Source organism: Oratosquilla oratoria, chromosome 1 (assembly GCF_046742065.1).
Source record: "Oratosquilla oratoria isolate Oo_2021 chromosome 1, ASM4674206v1, whole genome shotgun sequence".
Taxonomy (NCBI): Eukaryota; Metazoa; Arthropoda; class Malacostraca; order Stomatopoda; family Squillidae; genus Oratosquilla; species Oratosquilla oratoria.
In genome coordinates this window covers 56,144,415-56,157,692 of record NC_134777.1, presented here as the reverse complement: position 1 = coordinate 56,157,692, position 13,278 = coordinate 56,144,415, and the positions used below count along the sequence as shown (strand labels likewise).

Below are 13,278 nucleotides of genomic sequence, written 5' to 3'. Positions count from 1 at the left end.
AAGCCCCTAATCGCTCGCAATTCGCCCGATGGCAATAGCCCTCTTTTATACACTACTATCTTTTCATTTTCTAACAGACATTCTTCCCCTCCCACAAAACCCGATCCCGCGCAAGCGAGGTGGTCTTTTCTTGGAATCCAGAATCCAGAATCCAGTCCACTGAGGAAGGCCCAAGAGGTCGAAACGTCTGGTTCTGAATAAAGCTCCATACTCTAGCCTTAACGTTTCATTTTGCCACCTCACCTCCATATTTGTCTGTCTTTACACATATATATATATATATATATATGTATGTATATATATATATATATATATATATATATATATATATATATAAGAATAAAGAATATGGGTGTGTGCACATTTATATAATATGTGTGTGAGTGTGTGTGTGTGTGTGTGTGTGTGTGTGTGTGTGTGTGTGTGTGTGTGTGTGTGTGTGTGTGTGTGTGTGTGTGTGTGTGTGTGTGTGTGTGTGTGTGTGTGTGTGTGTGTGTGTGAATAGAGAGACGCATTACATCACCATAGCCGCATCCACAAGAACGATTCTTCACCAGGTTCAGAAAAGGAACCACACACGCCCCCGGTTATCAGGGACAGTCCTCAACAAAATATCCTTCTCCTCAGGAACCTTTTGTCTTCGAAGCCGGGCACGCGGCTGGTGTCCCAGGACCAAGCCATGAGAGAGTCCGAGGTCATCCTTGTAGCCGTGGGCAAGGACCACTACGCCAAACTCCCTTCACACCTCCTCCGGGGGAAGGTCCTCATCGACGTAGCTAACAACACGACCCCGAGGAGTCCAGAGTGAGTGTCCTCGGGGTTTGGACGCAAGTCGAAAGAGGAATTGGGCAGCGAGGCCGCTGTAGGCTGATTCTGTATATTACTAAGTCAGCTCACTCCTCGTTAACGCCTCCTACAAGCCAGCAAAGCGACGGGGCTCAGGAGCTGTGGCGTCACCTGGTCTCCATGGAACCAGACCAGCCACTGATACGATTTCATTTACCTCTCCTTTTTTATATATATATTCTCCGTCTTTTACTCCAAGTGACGTCACATACAAACTACACCCCCCGCCCCCTTCACGTAAGCTGACTTAATACTATATAGGAGTCTTGGGTTGTATTCACAAATGTTACACATTGGGGGAGAGGTGACGCCATCTGGTGTTTTCTCATCGAGATAACCAGATTAAAAGTCTGAATATTTCATTGTTATTTTTGAAGTAAAAAACACTTCTAAATGATTTATCGAGAAGATATAGAATAACTGTGAAGAGCATTAATTATCTTTGTCGTTGTCACAAGTAAAGCATAACCGGAACATTATTTTTATGGTTGATAATGTGTTTTAATGGGTAATTTAAAACAGTTTTAACCAGTTACAGGGGTAAGATTTTCAAAATTAATAAAATCGCTTGACAGTGACTAATCTATGTTAGAATGAATTATTTTATTCTATCGAACGTCAGGTGATTATATTTCAGTTGAGGGTGGGGGTGGGTGAAGGGTGGAGGGGGTCTCTGAGGACACGAATGGGTTGAAGGATTAACACGATCCTCACTTTTGCTGGGACGCTGCACCGTGACAGCCAGCCGAGCAATGCAGAGATGCTGCAGGCGTTGTTGCCAAAGAGCCAGGTCGTGAAGGCCTTCAACGTCCTCTCCGCCTACGCCCTCGAGAACTCCCAAGCCCAAGGATCCAAAGAGGTACGTTATAGTCGCAACATTTCCTGGTCAGTCACAGGATCCCCTCGCAACCGAGGCAAATCCCTTCTACCAATAGGCGTCGTTCAGAAAGGGGAAGTGATTGGTCAGAGAAGAAATGGGGCGTGGCTTGTTTCGTCTGAGATCGCTGTGGTGACGATAATTGAAGTTGTGTTTTAATAGGTCCATCCTTGAAGCTAAGTTCTTTCCCGAGAAAGGTAATTTTGTATGTACACATACTTGCAGTGGTAGCGTTCGCAACCACTGCTACAGCGATCTGAGATCGAATCCCGCTCAGCGCTGAAATAATTTCAGTATCACTGCGCTGCAAGTCGTTACTCCAACTCTCGTGGGCAGGGAGTTGGATGTTTGTGTGTGTGTAAGGTCACAGCATTACCCATAGATCGGTCATATATGAGCTTTGAGCTCTCATCCAGGAGGGTAATAGCTGTCGATCACGAGTCCAATACGTGATCCAAGACCATGGTGATTCACACACACACACAAACACACACACACACACACACACACACACACACACACACACACACACACACACACACACACACACACACACACACACACACACACACACACACAACTGAATAAGCAGGAAAATTATATCTGTCAACTGGTTGTTTTGTTTACAAATTTGCTTACTTGTTATTTTATCTATTTTGTCCGTAAGGTTTTCTTTCTGCATATTTCCTTATTGTAACCCATTGTAACCTTCGGGCAGATTCCTATAGCTTCTGACAACGAGCATGCCAAACGAGTCGTGATGGACTTGGCCAGGGCGATGGGGTATAACCCCGTGGACCGGGGTGCTCTCACCAACGCCAGGGAGATCGAGGCCATCCCACTGAAGCTCTTGCCGAACTGGAAGACGCCTTTCAGGATCGTGGCTGGAATGTGGTTCTTCCACTACCTCCTCCTCCTGGCGAAGTAAGTTTTACATGAAAGCATTGACTCCTGAAGGTCGTACTGTGAAAATTGAACATCTGGCGTATGGTCGCCTGGCGATAGGTCTGGAATTGTTATTGCTTGTTTGTTTACTTGTTAAGTAACCGTTATTGTATGAGAAAGTCATTGCTGTTATGGTGAATGGTGATTGATTATTAAGTAGGAGAGATAAGATAAACATATAATTACCAATTTGAGATAAACATTTGGCATTCTGCCCCCAGCTTCTGCGAGATGGTGTTTAAAGTACAGTCCACAAGCTCTTTTAACACGAGGTTTCTTCAATAGAGAATGAATGTTCCAGAGGACCATCCTACCATCTTTTAGCTCAGTACTCAATATTCTGCCACAATTTTTTTTCAATTTCTATAACTTTGTTGATATCTATCACAATCCTCCTACCTTCCCCTTCACCGCCTCCCTCTACTCCGACAGGTTCCAGATTTGTGAGAATGTGAGTTCGAGTACCCCCTGGAACTGGAGCTCCTTTAGGCATCTGGGTCTTTTGAACGCCAACCGCACCAGCGCCATCACCGCTCTCTGGACCCTCGCCTCGTGCTATTTACCAGGTTGGTGACATGTGGCAATTTGTTCATCAAATTGCCAGATAGTATAGACGTTCTAATTTTGCAATAGAATAGGGAGCATCCCACAAAGACATTACTTATTCTATTAACTCTTCGCTACGTATTGATGATAAACCTGATGACTAATTAGCGTGAAATTAAAAGATTACAAAAATAAACTTCTTGTGCTGATATTCACCATCAAATAAGGAGACCACAAAATTGTCGGGGTATTTTGAAATACTGATCTACTCTGAACCAAACTATAACTTACTTGCATTGTTTTAGTGGATTATTCGGTGTGTTTTGTATCTGTTTCGTCGTGACTCGTGCTATTTGTATATTTCAAGCAATACTTAGTTTGTTCTTAAATTTTTTTTTTTTTTTTTTGTAATTTAGTTAATTCTGTCAGTATGAAATATCATTTCATAATTATTTAATAAATATTTACACATACATAGGTGCATTTACTTTTATCACGTGGACCTGATAGAGAATATTATTCTCTTTTTAGACCACAATGATGATGCACATCGTAATTGTGCAAAACGTCTGATTGAAATAAAGATTTGTGAAGATGTTTCCGATTGAATTGGGCCTACTACTTACCTTATTACGTCTCCGGTTCCCTGCCAGAACTTTTATTTCTATAATTATGCATACGCACACACATATACAAACACGCGCGCGCACACACACACACAAATACACGCACACACACACACACACACACACACACACACACAAGTCTGTGTTCACTAGAGAAAATATGCAGCATGGGGGATGAAAGAAATGAAGTGAGATCCTCGCCCATGACTAAGATAATTGTAACAGGAAAAGAAATATTGGACCAAATAATAAAACTTGATGTCAGGAAATCGCATAGCCCGGTTGGAATTGCAAAATGGATACTAAAAGAATGTAGAGATGAACTAATAGACAAAGTATGTAAGGTAATAAATTGCTCATTTAAAGAAGGAAAAACACCGGAAGACTGGAAAAATGTAAATATTGTACCAATATATAGAGGGAAAACAAGGAAGACCCAACCTTACAAACACAGTAGCCAAAATATGTGAAAAAGTTATTGAAAATAGATGGACAAAACATCTGGAGGAAAACAATATACTAAACCCGAGAAAATTCGGATTTAGATAGGGAAGGTCATGTGCCACAAGTTTTAGCTGTTTCTATTCAAGACTAATAGATATAATACAAGAAAGGGATGGATGAGCTGATCGTGCTTTCCTAGATTTAAAAAAGCTTTTGATAAAGTACCACACAAAAAATTAAGAAAACTGGAAACCATAGGAAGGATACAAGGAGAAATATTAAAATGGAAGGAGGATTTCTTGCACGAAAGAAAAATGAGAGTGGTGTTCAGAGATAAGAGTTCTACTTGGGAAGAGGTGATTAGTGGTGTCCCACAGGGATCAGTATTGGCTCTGATAATGTTTGCTATTTATATAAATGACATGGATTAGGGTGTTGAATGTTACATGAACTTTTTTTGCAGACGACGCAAAACTAATGAGGAAAGTAAGTATAGAAAAAGACTGTGAGTCGCTACAGAGAGACCTTAACAGGGTTTTTGAATGGAGTCAGAAATGGGAGGTGAACTTCAGCATAAAGAAATGTAGCATAATGGAATTTGGAAAAAGTAAAAAAATACAAGAAAAAAAACAAAACAAAAACAGGACAATATAAAATTGGTACATAGGAAGTAAAGAAAGTGAGTTCTGAAAAATACTTTGGAGTGATTATCACAAAGGACATGACTCCTGATAAACAGATAAATAAAATTGTTGGAGAAACCTACAACTTGCTAAGATCAATAAAGGTGGCCTTTACCTACTTGGACGAAGGAATGGTAAAAAAAATACTAATCACACTGATAAGGCCAAGACTGGAGTATGCAGTGACATTATGGACACCCAATACTAAAAAGAATATAAAGAAAATTGAAAGAATCCAAAGAACAATTACGAAGATAGTCCCAACACTCAAAACTGTCATATGAAGAGAGATTGTCAAAGCTGGAATTGCCAACTCTGGAACAAAGAAGAGAAAGAACTGACCTATTGATTATAGAATCATGAGAGGAATGGAAGTCGTTGATAGAGAAGACTTATTAAATTGGGATAAGAAATATACATGAAAAACTCAAAAAGGACAGTTATAGAAGGGGTATGAAAAAGTACAGCTTTCCACACAGAATGGTGGATGTCTGGAATAAATTGCAGGAAACGATGGTATGTGCATAAACCATACATGAATTTAAAAGCAAAGTAGATACTGCTAGATACAAAGACGAGACACCATGAGCGTATCTTCCCTTCCCGTAAGATACAACTAGGTAAACATACACACACACACACACATGTATATGTATATATATATATATATATATATATATATATATACATATATATATATATATATATATATATATATATATATGCAAAGTAGACCACTTGGAAAAAGAAACTAACGAAGCAGAGCGCTTTCGTATATTACATCCTCAGTGCACTGAAGATGTAATATACGAAAGCGCTCTACTTCGTTATTTTTTTTCCCAAGTGGTCTACTTTGCATAAGTGAACACACGTACCCGTGTTCTTATTAGCATATATACATATATATATACATATATATATATACATATATATATATATATATATATATATATATATATATATATATATATATACAAATGAAGGAATGTGTGATATTTTAAACAACTATTTTAGCTCAGTATTCGTAAACGAAACACCTCAAAGTGAACTCCAAACTGAAACCTGTGAAAAGTTTAGGGTAAATTTACTACGGTAAATATAACAAAAGAAAAAATTAAAAGGTGTATAGAGAAACTCAAAGTTAATAAAACACCAGGGTCTGACGGTTGGCATTCAAGAATCTTAAAGGAAATGAAAGATGAGATTGCTGTTCCAATAGAAATTATTTTCAAGAAATCCATCATAACCAGAGATATCCCAAGAGAATGGAAGCTAGCTAACGTTACTCCCATATACAAAAAAGTTGACAAAAAGAATCCAAATAACTACAGGCCTATAAGTTTGACTTTAATCGTAGGAAAAATTATGGAAACTATCATCAGAGATGCTATCAAACATCATTTAGAAAGTAACCGTTTGATAAATGATAGCTAGCATGGTTTCAGTCGGAAACGGTTTTGCGTCACTAACTTGCTCGAATTCTACCACACAGTTATCTCGAATTATGACAAAAGAAAGAATATATATTTAATATATCTAGACTTTGCAAAAGTTTTTGATACCGTCCCCCACGAAAGACTACTTAGCTTCACACGGAGTGAGTGGTAGCCTATTAAGTTGGACTGATAATTGGTTGAATGATCGAAAACAGAGAGTTGTTTTAAATGGTAAAACTTCTAGATGGAAAAATGTTACGAGTGGAGTTCCTCAGGGTTCCGTTCTTAGGCCATTTCTATTCCTAATATGTATAAATTATATAGACCACGGACTAAAATCTATTGTTTCCAAATTTGCTGATGATACAAAACTGTGCGGAATGGCAAATGAACACTTAAATAAATTGTATATTCAAGAAGATTTAGATCAATTACAGCAATGGTCTGAAAAGTGGCTAATGAACTTTAACACAAATAAATGGAAGGTAATGCACATAGGTAAAAATAACAATAAGTACGATTACAAGTTATTTGGAAATTCGTTAACAAAAGTGGATAGTGAATAGGATCTCGGCGTAATTATGAGTAACGATCTCAAATCATTTAAACTGTTCTTAACATGTGAAGTGGAAATAGTTCCATACAAACTTTCGAAATGGTTGGTAACAATTCTTAGTCCACTAGTTGGAACTATTTCCACTTCACATGTTAAGAACAGTTTAGACCTCATTAACAAACTAAGTGAGGTAAGACCAGATTATGAATTTAAATTTGTAAGTTATGACATTGTTAGTTTGTTTACGAAAGTTCCTTTGGATGACCTTTTAATCTATCTAAAAGAAGAGTTAAATAAGCACGATTTACCATTACCTTCAGGCACCTTAATTGAACTGATAAAATTGTGTGTTAAAGATTGCAAATTCCAATTTAATGATAAATTTTATTCTCAGAAATTTAGCATGAGCATGGGTAATCCTCTCTCCCCCGTATTGAGTAATTTATATATGGAGTTTTTTAAAACTAAACTTTTAAGTAAGATAATTCCCCCCAACATAACATGGATGCGGTGCATTGATGGCATACTATGTCTGTGGCCCATTCAAGATAATGTAAATGTTTTTTTTTATGTAAACTTAATAATTTGGTCAGTTCCATTAAGTTCACGGTGGAGATAGAGAGTGAAGGTATTTTGCCTTTCCTTGATTGTAATATCTACCGCCGTGAAAGTGAGTTGAAGTTTAGTGTATATCGTAAACCAACCAATGTTTGTTCATATATACACTATTATTCCTCACACCCTGATGGCGTAAAGAGATCTGATTTTCGTCGATGTTCCTCAGGGTCCTTTCCATTTGCAGCCCAGAATACATCGATGATGAAATAAGATGTATTTACGACATTGGTGCTAAGCTACAATACCCCACACATGTTCTTGACACAGCTTACAATCGTGCTAAAAGGACATTTTATAACCTTAGGTCAACTCAAACTTTCAATATGAATAACTTGCTAATTCTATCGTACCAAGAGAACCCACAAAACATTCCAAATATATTACGTAAATTTAACATTAATGTAGTTTCTAACAATAAGAACACTGTAAGACAATTGCTCATAAATAATTCTGTCAATAGTGATAAAGGGTGTGTACAAAATACCTTGTAAATCATGTAATCAGTTTTATGTTGGTCAGACTGCCAAAACACTCACAACACGAATCAATCAACACAAGAAATACGTTAGAGAGGGAAACCAATCTAGCGGTATATTCAAGCACATGAACCATTTTAACCACCCAGTTGACTGGGATAACGCTAAAGTCATCACATACAACAACCACATAACAGAGAGAAATTTAATTGAATGCAGTTTGATCAAATCTAGTAAGGGGATAAATGTTAATCTTCATCAAGGTTTGTACAAAATAGATAGTTATATTTCTCATGAAATTATAATATAAATTATGAGCAGTTGTCCCATACTTGTTGGTTACCAGGACGGTTCAAACGTCCGTCACGTGTACTTCTTCCACTACCTCTCCGAATGCTCTCTTCACTATGTCATATATTCTGTACCTTGTTTCTTCATTTTATAATTCCTTTGTATCTGCACTGAAGATGTAATTATACGAAAGCGCTCTGCTTCGTTAGTTTACTTTTCCTAGTGGTTACTTACGCATTTGTGAACACACGCTCTTAGTGTTTTTATTGCATGTATATATATATATATATACATATATATATATACATATACATATATATATATATGTATATACATATATACGTATATGTATATATATACATATATATATATATATATATATATATATATATATATATATATATATATATATATATATATACATATATATATATATATATATATATATATATATATAATCGTTATTCCATTGATAGTTGTTTGCCAAATAACACTTTTTTTCCAAGGTAATCAATCTATATAGAATTTTAGTGAATACACAAAGAGATACATCACTATAATATCTACATATGGGTCAGAATAGATTTTCTGCAATAAGGCAGTCGCGATCATCCTCCTACTCCAACCCCGTGGCTTCACGATGGTTCTTCCTTGTCCATTTTCGTTTCTTGGGTGGTCTTTACAGGGGTAATAGCAGCCTACACGCAGCTGGCATGGGGTACCAAATACCGACGATTTCCGTCCTGGCTTGACGCTTGGCTGCGCATGCGCAAACAACTCGGACTTCTGATGTTCGCTCTTGGAGCCATGCATGTGAGTCGCCGACGATATGTGAACAAAAATGAGAATAAATAAAAAATGAGTAAATAAAATAGCTTTACAAAATTGGATAAAATTAGATGAAAAAATATTTAGAATAATATAAGACTAAATGAAACGAAATAAAGCAATATAACTAACATGATATTGATATAGAATTAAATTAGATCAAATTAGGTTAAATTATGTCAGAGTAATTTGCAGTGGGTCCTAAATATTTTCCAAAATCAACGTAAAAATAATTCTGCATATTAACATCTATGACACATTTGAAATTATCAGCATTCGTAAAATCATGCACAATAGAGTAGCTTTGTACTAACCATATTGATATATAATTATACAATTTGTATATTACCTATTTGTTTATTACAAGACAATTTTATTCAGTTATTTATGATGGACTAAACCAAAAACGAAAGATGTTGTCATATGAGTGAGCCTTACTTTTTTCAATTTACTGAAACAAAATATAATCTATCTTTCATGTTAAAAAGGGTAAGACTTGGGCAATGTAAGACTACATCAGTCGTATGATGTTAATATTTGCCTCCTACAGACAATTCTGGGAACAGCTGTATGGTCTGCCCACTACGACAAGTTCATGTGGGAGGCCCCAACGCTGGTGAGAGCTGAGGTTCAATACAACGACACCGTCTTCGTCAGGAAAGAAGTGCCTATTTTCGATTCACAGATGACCTGGCAAGGCGAGCTGTTTATCACAGCTGGTAGGTAGCTCCGTTTTCATTTATACGATGACAATCAAAGAGAACGTATTAAGCCTGGTAATCAATGGTAAATTTGAATAGGAAAGGCTTTCACGCCAGGAGTTATTACTAATGGATGCTTATCGATTGTTTTATCGTTGGATTCCAGTATACTGTGCCTACCTCAATGTAAAATCGTGTGTTCTCACAAATTCGTTCAAGGTCTGATTTTTAGAGGAGTTATGCTTTCTTGCATGTCAGTTGAATGTTTTAACTTATTCCGTCCATTATTGACGCAGCTGAAATGGACCTCCACATAAGCCCCCTGAGGTGGCTAAAACCAGCTTGGTGAATAGTAATAACAGTTTATTTTTATTTTGAGTGTATGTAGAGGCTGTGAATAATCCTACAATCAAGCAGTCATTCAGTTTATGTCTTGAATTTCTCTCACTAAAAGCACAACCTCACAGTAACAGACAAGTCCCTAGGCCCTCGTATAAATCTCTTCGGAAAAAAGATGTAGGACACGCGCACAGCAAAACATAACTACGAAATTTAGGTTGCCAGACAAGCAGGACCCAATGCAAAGGTCTCCTTGTATCTCTACAGAACATAAAATAAGGAAAGGATAGGCCCAATTAAAACCGACGAAGATGTCTTAATACTGTAGATTCGGAGGAAAAGAATATTTGCTCACGATATTTACAAAGAGGTTAGATATGGTCCCTGACTGCAACGTGATCTTCAGTAGGGATGAAGGAAGTAGCTGACTAATAAACATCAGCATTAGCAAGGAAGAAGTAGTCAAATAGTCTGATAGATTTAAGACTAACAAATGCTCGGGTTCAGAGGAAAAATTCCCGAATTTTAATATCTCAGAAGGCCAATGGTCACCAGATTACATAACCACCTTGGCAGTAATAAATTATTTCCTCATATTGTAAAAGCGGACGATTTACCACATAACCCGCGTAACAATGTAGATGCCACATGAGATGTCTTGTCCATGTTCCCTAACTTTACCTCTCTCATCTGTATATAAGATATGTATGTTCTCTTGTCTATGTATTCCGCTTGAAGAGGATCACAGCAAGTGATCGAAATATACGGAAATTCGTTACTTCCTTCTTTTCTTAAATCCAAATAATAGTGGGTTTTTAATGCATATATATATATATACATACATACGTACATACATACATACATACATACACACATACATACATACACACATACCAACATATATACATACATACATGTACCAACGGCTTTTTCCCCTTTCCAAGGGAGGTAGCCAAAGTCAAAGACATAGATCCACTCCCACCCATTTCATCCCCACATACTCCACTCCCACTCACCACCAATCCCTCCCATTTTTCTAGATTCCTCCTGGATGACGGGTCATCCCGGCATCTCGCCCACTGCCCTGGGTCAGAAGCAATGCAGCAAGACACAGCACATCCACAGCAAGGCCGTTTCACTTAATTGCCAACCGCCCTCTCCGTCCCCTCTTGCAGAAAAAGATATGGGGAAAATCCCTTTGGGGTGCATCAAAATATCATTCACAATACTTCCTTACCCATCCATTTCCCACCCACTCCCTTCCATGTATCACAGCATTATCCATACACAACCATTCTCCACTCACCCCTATCTCCTGTCTTCTCCCTTCTTTCCCCAACAGACATTCCCTTCTTTCCAAATTCCCCTTTTACCCCATCCATCCATCTCATCCTTGGTTGCCCCCTCATGTTCACTCCTTCCACCTCTGCCTTCCACACCTCTTTTACTAATCTTTCTTCACTCATTCTTTCCATGTGTTCAAACCATCCCAATACTCTTTCATCAACCCTATCTCCCAACTCTATTTCCACCCCCGCTCACCTCTTCACCTCCTCGTTTCTCACTCTGTCCAACCTAGTAACCCCTACCATACTTCTCAGGCATTTCATCTCAAACACATTTAAACTCTTCTTCTCTTATGTTCCATGTTTCTCCTGTCGGCACAAAGACTCCTTCATACAATCTCCTCTTAGCATCCATTCCCAAATGTCAATTTCTCATTACACTTTTAATCCACCCCCACTCCTCCCTTTCCTACCACATTCGCATCCAAGTATCTAAAGCTAGCCACTTCCTCCAGTCTCTCTCACTTAATACTCACGTCCAATTTGCTGACATCCTACTCCCCTTGTACATCTCATTACCTTACATTTACCCACATTTATCTTTAACTTCCTTCTTTCTCACACCTTCCCAAACTCCGTCACTAACTTCCTTAATCCCTCCTCTGATCCTGCTACAAGCGCAGTGTCGTCAGCAAACAACAACTGGCTTATCTTCCATTTTTCTCCATTTACTTTAACCACCTTCAATCCCATATATATATATATATATATATATATATATATTTATACATACATACTTATATATATATATATACATATATATATATATATGAAGGTGGAAAAAGAAGTCACGGGTCTAGTTCCGAGTTACTGAGTTTATTCCTGACCGGTTTCTTTCTATGCTTCTTCAGGGCATAGAGCGACACCGGTCAGGAATAAAACTCAGAAATTCGTAATTAGGTCGATGACTTCTTTTTCCACCTTCATCAACTTGTCACAATGTACCAACATATATATATATATATATATATATATATATATATGTATGTATTTAATATATATATATATATGTATGTAATTATATATATATATATATATACTGTATATATATATATATATATATAGAGAGAGAGAGAGAGAGAGAGAGAGAGAGAAAGAGAGAAACAGAAAGAAAGAGAATGGGTAGGAGATTGAGAAGAAAGGAGAAATTTATTACTATTTTTTCCCTAATATGACTAAACATATGACTGACTTGCTCAGTTTTAGTGTCGGATAGTTAATCTTGTTTTCTAGGTTATAATGTAATGTATATTTCAGAATACAAGTATATGTACTTGATCTTGTTCTGACTCATTCTAATCACTTTCTGTCTAAATGTACCTCTATATCTGTCTATTTGTCTGTCTCCCTGCCTATCTACCTATCTGTCTATATGTATATCTATCCATATATATATATATTATATATATATATATATATATATATACATATATATATACATATTTATATATATATATATATATTTATATATATATATATATATATATATATATATATATATATATATATATCCACCTATCTATATATCTGTCTATCTATTTGTCTGTCCTTCCCACAGGGGCTATATCCATATTTCTGACATGTATCCTGGCCGTGACGTCACTTCCATCGGTGGGCGCCGCGCTATCTTGGCGGGAATTTATGTTCGTGCAGAGCAAGTTGGGCTGGATGGCACTTCTCATGGGAACCCTCCACAACGGGCTGCTCGGCTTCGGATTTT

The 13,278-nt window shown here is 37.2% G+C and overlaps 1 protein-coding gene across 1 annotated transcript in view; it reads left to right on the top strand.

Moving 5' to 3' along the window:
* LOC143030661 (metalloreductase STEAP4-like) overlaps positions 1 to 13,278 on the top strand; it is a 28,459-nt gene that overhangs the window by 14,485 nt on the left and 696 nt on the right. The window contains exons 2-8 of the mRNA XM_076193838.1: positions 628 to 804; positions 1,588 to 1,705; positions 2,442 to 2,647; positions 3,101 to 3,234; positions 9,030 to 9,157; positions 9,723 to 9,891; positions 13,117 to 13,278. The exon at positions 13,117 to 13,278 is cut by the window's right edge and continues 41 nt beyond it. Of these exons, the coding sequence (XP_076049953.1) occupies positions 628 to 804; positions 1,588 to 1,705; positions 2,442 to 2,647; positions 3,101 to 3,234; positions 9,030 to 9,157; positions 9,723 to 9,891; positions 13,117 to 13,278 (1,094 nt within the window). The remainder of the gene's footprint in view (positions 1 to 627; positions 805 to 1,587; positions 1,706 to 2,441; positions 2,648 to 3,100; positions 3,235 to 9,029; positions 9,158 to 9,722; positions 9,892 to 13,116) is intronic.